General features: G+C 46.1%; 1 protein-coding gene across 1 annotated transcript in view; it reads left to right on the forward strand.

The window, feature by feature from the left end:
- Window positions 1-16,043, forward strand: part of PAPPA (pappalysin 1) — a 172,833-nt gene that overhangs the window by 92,438 nt on the left and 64,352 nt on the right. Inside the window, exon 11 of the mRNA XM_027896673.1 lies at window positions 9,078-9,274. Within this exon, the coding sequence (XP_027752474.1) occupies window positions 9,078-9,274 (197 nt within the window). The remainder of the gene's footprint in view (window positions 1-9,077; window positions 9,275-16,043) is intronic.

The raw sequence follows: 16,043 nt of genomic DNA on the forward strand, positions 1-16,043 counted from the left end.
CATCCTGAAATTTATCATCTCTACCTTTCCCCCCTCCTCCCTTGTTTCGTACAGCGGATTTTACATATTTTCTCTCCTCTGCACAGAATTTGGTCCCATGGGGGAAGTTTCACTTTGCCTTTTGATTTGTAGGAGACAGGTGATTCCAAGTCATGTCCGTGTGACTGATGCACCCCTCTCCTACCTCTCGGCTGCTTTTCTTTCACCTTGCTCTTGATTACTCCCGGGATAACTGATTTTCGCAGTTACCGCGGATCTCAGCCAAGTTCAACCTGTGCAGAGCAGACCCCATTTGTAAGAGTTATGGCTCGCAGTTGTGGGAACCCAGGGCTTAGCACTTGATCCATTCCCGGTGGAGCAGTGAGAAATGGGTGTCTGAGGCACAGCTGAGCACCTTGTCCTTGGCGTGCACTCCCACACACCAACATCGAGTGCACAACATCCAGATATATGTGCGGACGCTGAGAAAGAGCCCGGCTTTCATTTGCATTCCTTTTGTGGAGTGGGATGTGCATTATGCATTGATTTAGCTCACCAGTGCTGAAGAAAGAGGAGGATATAATAAAAAAGATGCAGAGATCAATAAAAAGGGAGGGAGGGGGAGAGAAAGTAATATGAAAAGAGATGAGTAAAGACTGATAGACACATTGAAGCACAGCTGGGAAGTAGCTCCAGAACTTCTATCTCCCTTTAAGTGTGCCAGGTAATTTATGGGGTTTTCAGTGGCATCTTATTGGTGTTATTATTGCTACACTTTATCTCCTTTGCTTATAAGGGACTCTTGGCTAAAGCCTTTTTACAGCAGAGCAGGGCAGCACTTCCACTGACTTCCACATGTGAGTGGTTGCCCTGAAGAACGGGAATGTTTCAGGTTAGACACACGTCTCCATGGTGTGTTGGATTGGGGCCTCAGGGATGTAAAATACAAAGAAAAGGCACAGAGCAGAGGGAAAAAGAAAATAAATATATCTAGCTCTTAAGTTTACCACTAGTTTCTGGCATGCTTGAAGCATTAGTCACCAGTGGTTGTGCAGGGAGAAGTATGATTTTAATTTGACAATGATCCTTAAACACCTTTTCTTTTGCTCCTGCTTGGCCTCAAATGTTTTTCTGCTACCTTACAAATCTGGATCTGTCCTCCTCTTCCTCAGAGGCCTCTCCCTCCAGCTGTGAGCCTTACCTTTGTGGGAGCTCTATCCTTTACCTCTCCCATTATCCATAAATTAAGCATAGCACTTTCCCCTAATCTTATTGTTTGGCGGGCTGCATTGCATTCAGGGAAATGATTAATATTCATGAGCTTGCTATCTCTGTTTGGTGCATAATCCTCTGGGGAAATTGCAGTGTTAAATGAGTGACACAAACCTAATTTTATATGTCTTTTCTTTCCTTTCTTTCTTTTTCCTTTTTTCCCTTTCTGACAGAGGAGTAATGTGCTTAAAATAAATTGATGGATGACCATCCATATTCATTGTGGGCATGCTTTGAGAGCGGTGCCTCGCTCCCATCCTCTCCCCCTCCCTTCCTCATACCATTGCATAGGAACACAGCTTTGGCTGCCGAAACTGTGGCCCCACACAGCAGCTAATGGTGATTTTGCCTTCTTTCATGAGCATTAAATAGGCCTTGGCTGACCCTGCCGAGGGCTTTCAGTAGAACAACAGCATGGGAGAAACTGAGCCACCTTGCAAGAGAAACTCAGCATCTCCCAGGGCATCAATAAGGTGAAAGCATTGACCAAGGAGCTTGGGAAAGAGTGTTGCTGTTGTTCAAGCAGCTGAGGTTCTTTAGCAGAATTTCATGGCAAATAGTAATGAATTTACTGACCAGGCTTACTCAGATGATATTTGTGTGACTCCTTCAGCTTCAAGGCAAATACTTTGAAGCTGAGTGTTTCCTGCAGCTCACAGGAGTGTGGCTACATGTTCTAAAATGTCTAAGCACTCCTTTGGCGAGTTAGTAGTCATAAAGTCTCGTAAAGTGATTTTCAAGACTGTCATCATTAACAGTGCAATCCTAGGAGGGTCAGCTGAGCCACAGAGCAGAGAGAGCAGGCATCTCAGGCAGCAAAATACAAAAGAGAATGTGGGCTTTTTTTGTGGGGGAGAATGTGGGCTGGAGTGGTATTTGCCTGCATTTTTCCCAAGGCCAGTGAGTCCAGCCCAGCTCAATCCAGCTTTGGTTTTTAGGACACAGCTACAGTGAGAGCCCAGCAGCAGAATTACTCCTGTGTTTGTTGCATCCCTCACACATTACTCTCTGTGGATCAGAGAGGCTGCTGATACTTCCTTCCTTAGACCATCCTCTGTGACTCAACAGCAACTTGCTGTGCTCAGAGGATGATGCTGAGCACAAGACTTTACTCTGCAATAATATCCAACCACATGCACAAACAAGCAGCAGTTTGTTTTCCTTGGGTAATGGCACCACTGGGATTTTGCTCTTGGGCTCCTTCTCAGCCTCCCAAGCACGTCAGGTGTCAAGAAGGGCCACCCTGCCCACCTTTCTCATGGTTGTAGTCATTGCTCCCTTGTGTGACAGAAACCTTTTCAGTTGAATATAGCTGATAAATCTGCATAATACCAAAATCCTCTTGGCATCACTTTTCTGATTTATCTTGTCATCCAGGGAGGGAACCAAGATGAGGTAGAAAGAGAATGTGTGTTGTAGTGCTCTTCTAAGATGCCTGGTTGCCTGGTCTTGGGAATGGCCACCTTGGCTCCTGTTCTTTGTGGTGGCCAGTGACATAACCCTGGGGAATGGCCTGAAGTTGTGCCAGGGGAGGTTTAGTTTGGATATTAGAAAAAGGTTCTTCCCCCAGAGGGTGGTTGGGCACTGAACAGGCTCCTCAGGGCAGTGGGCACAGCACCAAGGCTGACAGAACTCAAGGAGGGTTTGGACAATGCTCTCAGGCACAGGGTGTGACTCTTGAGGATGGTTCTGTGCAGGGCTAAGAGCTGGACCCGATGATCATTGTGAGTCCCTTCCAACTTGGCATATTCTGCTATTCTGTGGGTTTAGGGATGGCCACATTGGCTTCTCTTGGCCACGTCTGGTTGCCTGGATTTGGGGTTGGCTTCTCTTGGCCACGTCTGGTTGCCTGGATTTGGGGATGACCACCTTGGCTCGCTGCAGAACAGACAAGTTCCTACTACCACTGCCAGCAATAGGAAATATCCTTTCTCTTAAGTGACACTCATGTTCCTGGAGGTGAAATATCAAATTTCAGTGCCGGCTCTGCGAGGGAGCTGTAACTGTATCTGTCTGCAGCACGCAGATCAATTGCATAATTATTGCGCCCCAACCGCTATATCGGAGCTCATGCCGATGAGCCGAGTCACGCCACACAAAGAAAGCCAGTCCCACCCAGGAATGTCTTTCCACGAAGCAGCTGAGTTACCAGCGAGCCACACTCCACAGAGCCTGCCTGCTCCGTTCAGGAGATGCTCAGACACGATTGTCATATTCCACGGAAAAAGCCTCCTGCGAGGCCCCTGGATGTTCCACAGCGGATTGCGACACATAGAATACTGCCTTCACTTCCAAGGTGCCTGTTTTATTTCATTGAAGGGAGACGTCACAATTATATTGATATGCGACTTCATTCGGAAAGGTCTGCCCGAGCTCCATGTAATGGTTTTCCTCTTTTCAAGTCAGGACATCCAGGAAGGAAAATAACTCTTGAATATTTTACTGTAGCAGGAAATATCTCTGTCTCTGCCTTCTTCAATATTAAAGAAGAGATTAGCAGATATCCTGGAAGCAGGCCATGTTATTCACTCTCTTCCCACTGAAGCCAAAGGTGAAACTCCCATAGAAATAAATGGAGCAGGTTCTGCGGTCACTCAGCCGCCGGGTTCATGTGATCTGCAGTGGAATTATTTCTCCCTTTGCGACAGAAACCTCTGGATACATTTCTCCTCATCTGTGTGAACATAAACACTGGCGCTGGAGATGCCGATTAAGTGACATGCTGGTAAAACGCTGCTTCTGCAGAAGTTGCTGACTTTGGTGAGCCTGGGGTTTTGGCCCTCGCCGTGTCTGAAGGCCTGCACACCTCTGGACAGACCTTTCAGGGGTTAAAATGCAAAGCTTGTTCTGTTCCAAGAATTTGTTACTCCGAGACAATGCTTCTGCATTTTTGTCCCCCCCCTTTTTTTTTCCTTTCTTTCCCTTTTTTTTTTTTTTTTTCCGGACAAATAGTTATGTGGCATGAGGCTTGTTATAGTTGGAAACATCCCTAAGTAAACAGCTGAGCTTAAAAATACTCCTTTTTTTTTTTTTTTTTTTTTTTTTTGTCTGGCCTTTAAAAAAATAATAGTAGTTATTGCACAAAAGAAGACTATGCCGATGCCAATCACTGCATTCAAGCTGAAAACAGGAAGCTGCCCCCAGTGTCTGTCCCCAGAACTTTGACTACCCTGCTTGGACATTAAAAGCCTTGGTGGAGGATGTGCCCTGTGCCATGAATTGGATCTCTTCATCTCTCACTCTTTTTTTTTTTTTTTTTTTTTTTTTTTTTTTTTTTTTTTTTTTTTTTTTTTTTTTAAATGAGGTGAAAGGTTGCCTATCACTGATAAGTCTATATCCTGCATGTTTGCTTCCTGGCCTCTACCAGCCTTCATTCATTTTGCTGATGATTTTCCAGCTTCTCTTCAAACAGGTAACAGTGATGGCAAGTTACCTGCTCAGGCAAGTGCTTCCCAGTGCTCCCTAAATCCTCTGCGTTATCTTGAGCATCCTGTTGTTTCTGAACCCCAGAGGAGAGGTCTGTGTTTCACTACAAAAGGCTGCCTCTTGCTCTGTGCTGGGGCAGCTTAGGAAGCAAGGAGAGATGGAGTTTGCATCATTTTCTGGTGCAACACACAAGAGCCCCAAGGTAATTCTGGATCTTAAAGCCTGACTGCAAGAGTGAGCAAACCAGGTCGTGCCAACTTGTTTCTCCAGCAAATCCCCCATCTCCAGGTAGACACTGCCAAGGAGCCTTCAGGGATTCCCAAACACCACAGAAATCTTCACTGAACTGGAGACTGCCTTGTCCCACAGCAAGGGCAAGACAGGGATGTTGTTTCGGCCCCAACACTTTTGTGCCTTCAGAAAGAACCTTTCCAGGGAAAAGGAGCTTGGGCTGCCTGAATGAATACATGTTCCCTGAGTTCAGCTGAGAATCCTGCAGCATCTGTTGTCAATCCCCTAGAGATGCTCTCTCCTGCTGCCAGGTGCTGTGCCTGCAGACATTTTACTGTTCTAGATTTAAGCTGGATTTCCAGGCAACTGATTTTTAATTTTTTGAAGTAATTTTTTCCCTTGAGGACAAATCAGATTTCCTTTATGTTCCTTTCCCCCATATCTACTTCAAATCAGATTCGTATGTGAAGTGAGAAGTCCACGGTGTTGATGAACACGGTGCAGGTCATGCACGACCAATACATTCATACGATCTTCAGCATGTCTTGGGAGCCTATAGACCACTGTGGAGACAAAAATTAGCTATTACTGTTAAGAAGAGAACAGAAAAGGCAATTTGTATCATCTCTAGCTACTGCTTCCTAGAAATCCTCCACTTCTGACAGTGCCCTCCCCAGCATTGAACCTGTAGGACTCTACGAATTTAACTGAGCTGCATTCCCACCACTGAGGAAAGGGAAGAAACCTGTTAGTTTTTATTTTGTGAGGGCAATAGTAGGACGAAACAATCTTCTTGTCCTTCACTTTGATCGTGAAAATGTAAAACCCAACACATAACCTACCAAGCGTCCAAGACCACAGGAAGAATCTGGAATCAGAGCTGGTGCTCAACACGTGTGGAAGGAAGAGCCTCTGCTGCTTTTTTGGCAGCCCACCCAGTGATGCACCACATTTGGCTGCTGAAGGTTGATGCCCTCGTGTCTGGGAAGGATTTAATCGCATCTCCCTTTTCGCCATCACTCAGAATTAGGAAGCTCACAGGCAGGAAAGGTCCCTCCCCTCTTCTCACCAACGCTCCCCTCACAGCACAGCACTGCAAGCTGAGTGGTGGGTCAATAGCAGGACTCACAGATCTTCCTTAAAAGTAAGCTAGGGTTGTAAAGCCACTTTCCCCCACCATTCCTCAGAGCACACAAAGGCGAGTGGGTACCTCATCTCTCAGCTTTTGTGAGCCATGTCATCCCGCCGGCGCAGGGTGAGGCAGCTCTCCGGGGCCAGCACAGCACAAGGGCTCATGACAGTGCAGTTCAGCAGGACTTTGTTAATCATTTAGGCAGCCTCCATTTAATTCAGACATCCCAGTCTCTGCGCTCCGGTTCCTCCCTCGGGTTTTGCAGACTCTGAGCAGACAGATTTATTGGGGTCTTAGGCATAATCAGGAACAAATTAGCCTCTGTTAGGATCACACACTGGCCTGGATCACAGCTATTCAAAGGCTGCCTTCCCATCCATGTGGGTTTGAATTAAGTCATCGGGTTGGAGTAGGTCTTGAGTATTCTTTTATCCCAAACACATGATCTTATCAGAAGCCCATTACGTTTATCATCGCATTAGGAGGGAACATTTGGAGCCAGTGCAGGAGTATGCTGCTATATAAATGTTGTGCTTACTTCAGTGCCTGTCGTGAAAATAAGTCAGTGCTCTGGGAAGGCCGGGAAACACTGCCTAAATGCATGTGCCTAAAATTAGGCTGTGAGTTTCTCTGGGTATGTGTTTGCGAGAGTGGGGTGGCTGAGTCAGGGATGTGTAAAGAGAGCATATGAGTGTTTGTGTGTCAGTGTTTCTGTCAGTGTGGGTGTGTGGCAGGATGATGGTGCTTCACTGTACGTGTTTATCTGACTGTGCATATGTTTAAAGGCTGAAGGTCAGGTCTTTTTAACATGGTAGGTATTTTCCTCTCTCCCCCCTTTATAGAAATAAACCACTTTTCATAAAATTACAAGGAAACTTTTTCAAAAAATACATATTTTCCTAGTTTTGGCATTTGTTTTTGAGGATTCTGATTGCTGACCACAATCTTTCCAGAGATTTTCTCAGAGATTTCTGCTGAGGCTCTCACTCAAACTGGGGCATAGTGCTCTGAGGTTGGTGAGCCACTTAGATTTATCCTAATGTTCTTGGATAGAGCAGAGACCCAGAGCCTTGATACAGCTCTGCAGAGAGAGGAGCAGAACAAGAGAGGCAGAAGGACAAGGTGAGGGAACCAGGAGTTTGTCTCCATGGCCATCACAGTGACACACTTGCTCTGCCCCTTCCTTGAGCTGGTCAGGCACAGAGCACGTCCCTCCCAGGGATGAATGATCCCTGCTGCTGTAGCACTGTGCCAGCATCAACAGGCCCTGCAAGGAATCAAGGTGTGCTACAGGGATGTCCAAGGGATCTCCAAGGTGTGCAAGGATGTCCTTGTTGGTATCAGATGAGGAGCAGCAGGGCCCTGCTGGCTCAGGGCTGTTGGGCACTCAGGCTGTGGGAGGAGGCAGGACAGCAGGGCCAGGGGGACAGCCCTGCTGGGTTGCCTTAGGGCCCATCTGCACATCCCCCCGGCCACCCCGGGGAGCCATTGTCATCTCTTGTGTGTGAACACTCCCCCCAGCGCTCCTCCTCGGGGCTCCTCGAGGTGTGTGGTACATGTTCGGTGGCTCCCAGACAAATGAAGATTTTAAGATGTGACATGCAGGGTCAGGAAGTTTGGCCACCCTGGGAATATTCACTCAGGCACAGGGCTGCACTCATACAGCTGAAACATTTCCAGCCATGTGCTGGCGCCTTTTTGCCAGCTCGAAGCGCTGGCCCAGCAAATACACAGTTCCCTGCACTTATCCACGTACACGAGTTGTCCACAGAGGTTGTGATGAAATGAAACTGTAATGACATTCTTCCCTGATAGACTTCTCTATTCTTTCAAAGCCACACTTGCTTAAAGACCTGGAACACTGCACGGGAGGAAAAGGAGTGAAAGTCATTTAATAATTGAATAGCAATAAACCCATTTTTTTTCTGGCTCATGATGGTATTCCACTGTATAAACCAGGAGGAAAAATAAACAGGGGATTTAGGAGTTTAGAAGTAGCTCAAAATTGAGCAGTCGTCGGATTTTCTGACACCTAGCTCGAGATAGTCCAATACTACTGACAGGATTTTCCTTAGGGATCACTTCCATCAGTCCAGCTAGCAGCTCTGGCTAATTTCCTACCCTTTTTTCAACAGGCTTATTTGCCAGACAAAAATACAACAGGCTGTCAGAACTGGATACCTCTGGGGACTGGCAATGATAATACAATACAAAATAGGATACCAACAGGTCAAAGGTTTCCATTTCACAGAGTACTCTAATGACTGAAAGTCATTATTGCTATGCAGTCTGTTTGAAAAGAGGAGATGGATCTCAGTTCAGTTTTTAATGGGCCAGTGTTACAGAAACAACCTCAAAAATTTGGCATCTTTGTTGGCACTCTCATTAGAGAAGCCACAGAATAAATGGACAAGGATAATAAAGTCTCCTGCTGCTTTTGATCCTTTCAGGTCAAATCTGAGTCATGTTGGTTGAAGCTGTGTGTGTATGTGGCAAGATTACCCCTCACACTTCGTATAGTGTATCTGCTTTGGATAAACAGATCTGTTTGGCCCTTTGGTCACTACAACTGTGAACTTGGCAGTTTTCACCATCCCTGCAGTCACGGTTGCTGTTGTTGTTTATTTGCAGATATCTTTAAAAAACAAAAAGGGAAACATTGTAGACCAAACCCTCCACTGGCATTTTTCCATCCAAGCTGGTGGAATTATGCCAACACCCACATTGTCTCTCTATGTATTTTCTATCTCTGCTCTCTTCTGTCTCCATCCTTTTAAAAGGAGAGAGATGAAAATAAGCAGAAAACCCCTAACATTAGGAAATATCTCGAGGGAATTACCCAATACAAAAGCTGACTGTTGTTGGTTGGCTGTTTTGAAATCACCTTGCTATGGCCTGGAAGTGACCAATGCTCCCGCTTCCCAGTGACCCGATCCAGCAAGATACACGACCACTGATGGTATCAGCTCCTAGCAACTGCACTGCAGATACGTGTAGCCAGTCCTTTGTGATTCCCCTTCTCTGCTTTCCCCTGCAGATGAACCCAGCAGGTGCTACTTCCACGATGGTGACGGAGTGTGTGAGGAATTTGAGCAGATGACCAGCATCAAGGACTGTGGCGTTTACACCCCCAAAGGCTTCCTCGATCAGTGGGCTTCCAATGTCTCCGTCTCGCATCACAGTGACCAGCAGTGCCCAGGATGGGTGGTCATCGGTCAGCCAGCAGCAACCCAGGTAAGGAAAGCACGCTCCCTTTCCTCTCCTGGAAGGGGAAGTCCACCAAGTGTTCTTGGATGTAGCTCAGTGGTCAGCGTTCATGGGTGCTCCTTCACCAAGGAAGGCCCCTTGACAGCAGTTTCCCTCTTTCTGAGCCTGATTACTAGCAATGAGTTGAAATTCAGCTCCAACCATCCAACTAGAACTGGCTCAAGTTGTGGCCTTCTTGAGTCAATAAGCTTTGCAGGAGTCACCTCAACCAACCATCATCACCTCAAAGACAGACGGGCTCTCCAGAGTGTCCACAGGGTATGATTTTGTGGCAGTGAGTTCTGAGGGCTAATGCCGAATAATACAGAAGTGTGTTCTTTCTTTTTTAATAGTTCTGTGTTTTCTGCCTCCCAGTTTCATAAAAGCACCCTATTGTTCTATTCTGAGAAAGGTCCCGTCCATTCCCAAAGACATTCATTAGCTTTAACGCCCTTCTCCCATGTCTCCTTTGTAACATAAACAGCTCCAGTTACCATAACTTTACCTTTTGTCTCTCTGAGAGAATTAGATCCAAATGAGTTCAAAAAGGCCTCGGTTAAATGCCTGGAAAACAGAGCTGTACAAGATGCAGATGCAACAGTCCAGATGAAACCTGACTTGAGAAAGCCCACATTGCTTATTAGTTTTTTAGAGGATACAGCAGGGAAAGGATCTTCATATATAAGAGCTGCTTCGTATGTTCCTCCTTCAGCACTCACCACTGCCCCTTGCTAGAGACAGAGCACTCATCACACAAATCAACTCAGGTTCACTTGTGGTTAGGATGCAGAAAAGTTGTTCTGAGAATCTTAATTATCCAGGAGTTGTCTTGAGTGGGCAGTGCAGAGAGGGGTGCCGTGTCACAGATATGTCAAGCAGATTTCTCCGTGGATAGTAAACTCTAAGCTTTTCCAGTTGGCTTGCAAGAGAAAACATCTTTATGCAAGAGAATTGGCCTTGTTCACATTGCACAAGTCTGTAACAAATTAATGACCAGGTCAGTTCTAAATGCACAAAGCGTGGTTAGCTGGCATAGTATCAAGACAGAATCTCGAGCCCAGTGTTGCCTTTTTGTCATGGTCTCATTTATTATTTCACACTGTAAAGGGAACTTTCCTCTGGACCCCTACCAGTGCCTTCGTCACTTCTTTCTCCTTCGAGTTCCCCGTGCTGCAGCAGTGTCTCCAGTTCAGGTGCTGTTTTTTGGGCACATCCCCAGGCACTCCCATCAGAGAGCTGCCCTGATTTTGTTTGATGCACTGGTAGGAACTCAGCCGCTCCACTCAGTAGGTAACATATGGTCCTGTGGTGGAAAAACCACCACCACGCACACACACAACAGAAAGCCCTGCTGGGTAACCACAACTCAAGCGTGTTTGTTGTACCCAGATGAGATGAAGTTGTCACAGCCTTGTTAAAAAAAAAAAAAAAAAAAAAAAAAAAAAAAAAAAAAAAAAAAAAAAAAAAAAAAAAAAAGGCAAAAAAAGCTGTTGTATTTATAGGCAGAGCAGTAGCATATCACACACTGGCAGAGTGAATGGGAACATGCCTCCTGTTATTGCCTTACCCCCAGGGAGATAACAGTGGGCTATTTACTTCCAGCAAAAGGAATTTTTGCTTTAGCTCAGGTGGTCCCATTACACCAGTTTGAGTGCATGGGGCTCGTTGACCTTTTTAATCATATATGTTGAGAAAGGCTTTGTTTTCCCCAGGAACAAGACAGCCTTGCTGGCTTGGGAAAGCACCTGACTTGTCACTCCAGAGAGGTTAGGTGGGGCAGCAGGTCATCAGTCTGTTAGCTAGAGGAGATGAAAATTAACCTAAGATCTCCTCTAATCACTGCATGTAATGATCACTGATGTGTAAACATGTTTGGCTTCATTATCTGCACAAGCACTGAGCCTTAGGGGTTTTCTGCATTGATGAAAGGAGCACCTTTCCTCACCCAGATACCTTTCAGAGTAGGTTGTGTGCTTGTTGGTCTTGTGCAAACTTTTCATGTTGTTGCTGGGTAGCTTCCTGATTAATCAGAGTGGTATTTGTGTTGGCTCCTCATCAGGAATGCCATGAAAGATATGTTTGAGTGCAGTGCACAGCAATATACAGAATACATAAGCTGTCTGTTGTTAGCCATCCCCATTTCTCATAATTGCCCCACTGCTCTCAAGGTGCTTTAAAACATTTTTAGCATGCTCTGACTTAAAATGTTTCTCATCCTTAGATATCTCAGCACTTGTTTCTCTGCATGACTGTCATAGTTTTGTCAAGGCTTTTTCTAGGGGGTTTGCAATGCAGGTTGGTTTGTTGTTGTGGTGTCTCTCAGAAATATCTGCCTATATGTGCTTGTTTACTGCTGGAGGATTGTTGATGAGCACAAGCTGGAGTCTTGTTATTGTAGGGTTGCTTCTGTGACCTGTTTGCTTAGTTCAGTGAAGATATTGCCCAGTTCTGCTGGTGTTTCTTCCTTAGATGCCCACACTGGGTTATTAGTCCAAGGTGGATCTTGCACCACTTGTTAGTGTGAGGCTGCCAAATGGCAACATACTAAGGGAGATAAAAAAGAAAACTCAAAGTATAAGATTTGTTTAGAACAACAAAATGCTTACAAAGAGTGACACAGTCTTGGCGAAAAGATACGGATTTGAAAAATGGAAAGGTCAAACAGCCCCCCCTTTAAACAATCGCCCTTTCTGCAGAAGCAAGACTGAGAGACAGCCACTTCTACTTTTCTGGCAGCCACCCTTCAGTGCTGATTAAGAAATATTCTCAGTACTGACAGCATCATATTCAGAGCCAAAGAGGGCCACTCAGCAACATTGCACCAGCACAGAAGTGCAAGCACCAGTGCAGGGTGTTTCTGCAGTTTGATTTCCAACCTGGAATCCTCTGCAGACCTGGAAGCAGATGCTGCTCAGTACCTGTTGTCAAATGCAGGAGGGATTCAGCAGTAAGGGCTTTGCACACTCTTGAGCCACTCTTTTTCCCGCTGCTCCTGCTGGGAGTTTGTAAAGAGCCTCTCCTTGTGTGTGAAATACCATCAGTGTTGACGTGCAGAGCAAAGGCAGGTGGGTGCAAACCAACCACAGGAGGCTGGAGATGCCATTTCTCCTTTCCTCTTGCTGGTGTCACTCCTGCTTTCGGAAAACTGATTCATCTGCAGTTTCCCTTTGAGCCTTCACAATAGGAAGAGGCTGATGGATCTGATTCCTGACCTTGTTACTCCTGTCACAGCAATGTGTGCTCAGGACTTGGAAGTTGGTTTGAGGGTTGGTAATTTAGAAGGCCAGTTCCTCAGGAACTGTCTTTTGTTGTGTTTCCTCCCAGTTGTGCAGCTGTTTAGAACAAGTAACCATATATATATATAATATATATATACAAAGGGGTTTTTTTTCTCCCTATGTCATTGTTTGACCTTGGATTTCCAAGAAAAAGCTGCACAGCTCAGGCACAGTTAACCAAACAGGGACTCCTCTTTCCCAAGGCTGCTGGGCACAGACAGATCCTGGGATTTGCTTTCATTCCCAGACTAAAGAACACACCCTGTTCTCCTCTGGGTACCCCACAGGGGCTTCTATGGAGTAAGAAGTTGTGGAAGAGTATTCTTATTACATCTTTCCCACAAACAGAGGCCCCCTCCTGCCCCTATTACAGTTCCCACAATTGCACTCATCCAGACTCACTGCAACAATCCTTCCACCAGCAGCAGAAAGATGTCTAGAATTGCAGTATGTCTGGAATAGCCCACAAAAGGAGAAGAAAGGAGCACAGAAGTATTCTGAATACTAAAAGAAATAACATGGTAGAGCAAGGGCTCCAAGAGTGGTAAGAAAATACCATAAGAAAATTGAAAAGAAGGATGATGAAGTTCTCTGCCACGGAGTTTTATTCTGTCTAATAAATATAAAGCTGAAGATAATTCCCCAAAGATCCAGCAAAGCCAACAAATAGAGTAATCTTGAACAGGAGTGGGAAGAGAGGAAACCTGCAACTTTTAATGGAGAAGCCATTCCTTCCCTTTGGGGTGATCTTGCTGAGAAGAGGGAGGGTGTCTGTCTGTCGGCTCTGCAAGTGGCCCTTTTTGAACTCCCCAATTCACAGCCAAGTCCTGTTGCTCTTCAACGGTAAGAGTTTTGTTGTGGTTGGAGGGATGAAAAAATCCCCTTCTTTAATAGGATGATTTGCTTTGCAAATGTCTTTGTTATTTATAGCCGAGCCAGACTTTGAACCACTAAGCTCTGGAGGATGAGGGCAGAATCCCACTAAGAAAAACCATTAATGGAGGAACCATGAGTGAGCAGAGACCAGTTCTGGAAAAAGCTGAACTGGACACTGTGCACAGGCTGTCGCAAAAGGAATGTAGGTCTGCTGTACGAGGGTGAGCTCATTTCCAGTACTGGCTGATCCACCAAAGGCTTCAGCTTGGGTTACAGAGTCTCCAAGTCTAAAGTTAGTTCAAGGGGTCCAAAACTTTGTCTTCATTTCCCCTGGAAACTACAGACCAGCCAATTTGGTCTTTTGCCTGAAGGCTGGAGAGTTGCATCACGGGCCTGGCTCTGACTGTCAGGCAAATTCAGGCTGGAATTCTCCTGCCTTGGATTAAGTAATGATATTTTTTTGTATTTTTTTTCAGTGTTCAGTGATTAATTAAGCCTTATCACAGCCACACTGCTTGGTTTCTGTTCTGTTTAATAGAGGTGGAAACCAGAGCACACAAAGGTAAAGCTACTGTTTGAGGATTAGACCTCAGTATCTTTCAGAGACGTTGCAGGCACTGGGCATTACTGAGCCTAAACCTCCCCGGCACCAGGAAGTTCAGGATGTCTTGAAATGAAAATGTTCATATCTTGGATAAAAAGAAAACTGTTCAGGGCCTGCTGAGAGTTGCTGCCTGGGAGCAGAGACCTAGAAAGGGGTTTGAGGTCATTAAATCTGCATTTTAGCTCTGTCAGGCCCTCACATCACCCTGTTTGTGAATTAATCAGTCTTCATCCTGGCGCAGTTTGGCTGTTCGTTCCCAGCACAAAGGACTGAAAAACTGTCCCCCCAACTCCTTGCTTTAATGACTGGCTTCCCACCTGTCTTCCTGGGAAAGCTGGATTTTGCAGCCTTTCTGCCAAAGGAATTCCACTGGTCTTTATTCACATTTTCCTTGCTGCTCTGCCTTGTTGGAGAAGGGGATCCATGTGAAGGGTCCCACACCAAGGTGAGGGATGCTGCAAAGATGTGTGCTAACATCAGTGCTGGGGCTCTGGAGTGATTTCAGTGTTCTGGGGAGGTCTCTCAAGCTAAATAAAATGATAAATGGGATTTTTAGGTAGGTTGGCTTGAAAAAGACTCATTGGTAGACAGATGGCTGAGGAAGAGCTTTACCTTTAAAGTCAACTCTGAGCTGTCTGGAGGAAAGGGGATGCTGCCCATCACCTGGCTGCCTGTTACAGACAGGGATCCCCTCCCTTGCACCCCTCCATCCCCATATCTTCCAGGGCTCCCCTGCTCCTGGCAGTAGTGAAGCTCAGACCCCATGGCTGATGTCGTAGCCTCTGGCTGATCTGTGTAAGGGGAGGACAGAGAGAACACAATGAGATGTCAGAGGAGATTCCAAGCAATTTTGCCAAACACTCAAGGGATATTTTTTTTTTTTTTTTTTTTAGTTTCCACTCTCCCCCCTCCCCCCTCCTAGTTTTTAGAATAATTTTTCAAGAACACATATGCAAGTCATCTAAGGGAAACAGAACAGTGAGTACCAGGGGCTGGTACACTGTGTTCCCTTTGTGTACTGTAGAGAAAATAGATAAAAGAAACAAAGAATGATGCAGAGAGCAAAGCAGCCATCAGTACTCTCAGAGAGGTTCAATCTGACTTTTGCAGAGATGAAGGTCAAACCAAAAATCCTCAGGTGCCGGAAATTGGTCCCATCTTCCTAGAACCAGGAGACATTTACCACTAATGAAACGAGAACAGAATTCCATGCCATTTGTTGTTTCAAGAAGCAAGAAGAAAGGCAAGAAAGGAATATTGTCTTGGACAGTAATAAGGATTATGTGCTTCTTTAGGGAGTAAATTACCACTTATGATCATATCTGCTGTACACTCAGCCACCCACCCAGATTCCAGGCGGGAACAGAAAAGGGCTTGGACCCCCCTGGCACCAGCGAGCCGGGAAGCCGGACCCCCCGACATGCTCATTAGCATGCACTCTTCTGAAAGGAGACCCCCCTTCTCGGCCCTTGCCCCTCAACCTGCCAGTCTCTCTGTCTGCTGCCGCTGCTCACAAGCCTTTAGATGCAGAGCATGTCCAGCTGTAAGCGTGGGATAGCTCCCCTGCATCCCATCCGGGTTGTTTGTCTTGGGTCCCTCTCCATTCAGAGCGGAATGATTTTGCATAAATGCGCCGACACGTCTGCTTTGTTCGTGCGCGAAGGGTTCTCGGCTTTTCTCATCCCACCCCCGCCCCGGCCCTCTTCTCCCCACTTCCCTGGCATGTGTCTTCACCAGCTTTTCCATGATTTCCCTGTGCAACAGCAAATAAACCTGCCTGAAGCACTGCCAGGCGATCCGGGGCAGCTGAAAACACCCAGATAGATCTGAACCAAGCGATCGGAAGGAGGGGACGGAAAAGGGTGCAAGAGCAAAGCCATAACGGCCTCTACTATGTAATTTGGTTTCATGTTCTGCACAAGAAAACATGTCAAATATGTAAACAGAGCTCACCAGGGTTGTAATGTAGCTACAAAGCCACGGATATACAGGCAGGCAG

Source organism: Empidonax traillii, unplaced genomic scaffold (genome assembly GCF_003031625.1).
Source record: "Empidonax traillii isolate 1590-97213 ecotype Southwest subspecies unplaced genomic scaffold, ASM303162v1 scaffold510:size820377, whole genome shotgun sequence".
NCBI lineage: Eukaryota > Metazoa > Chordata > Aves > Passeriformes > Tyrannidae > Empidonax > Empidonax traillii.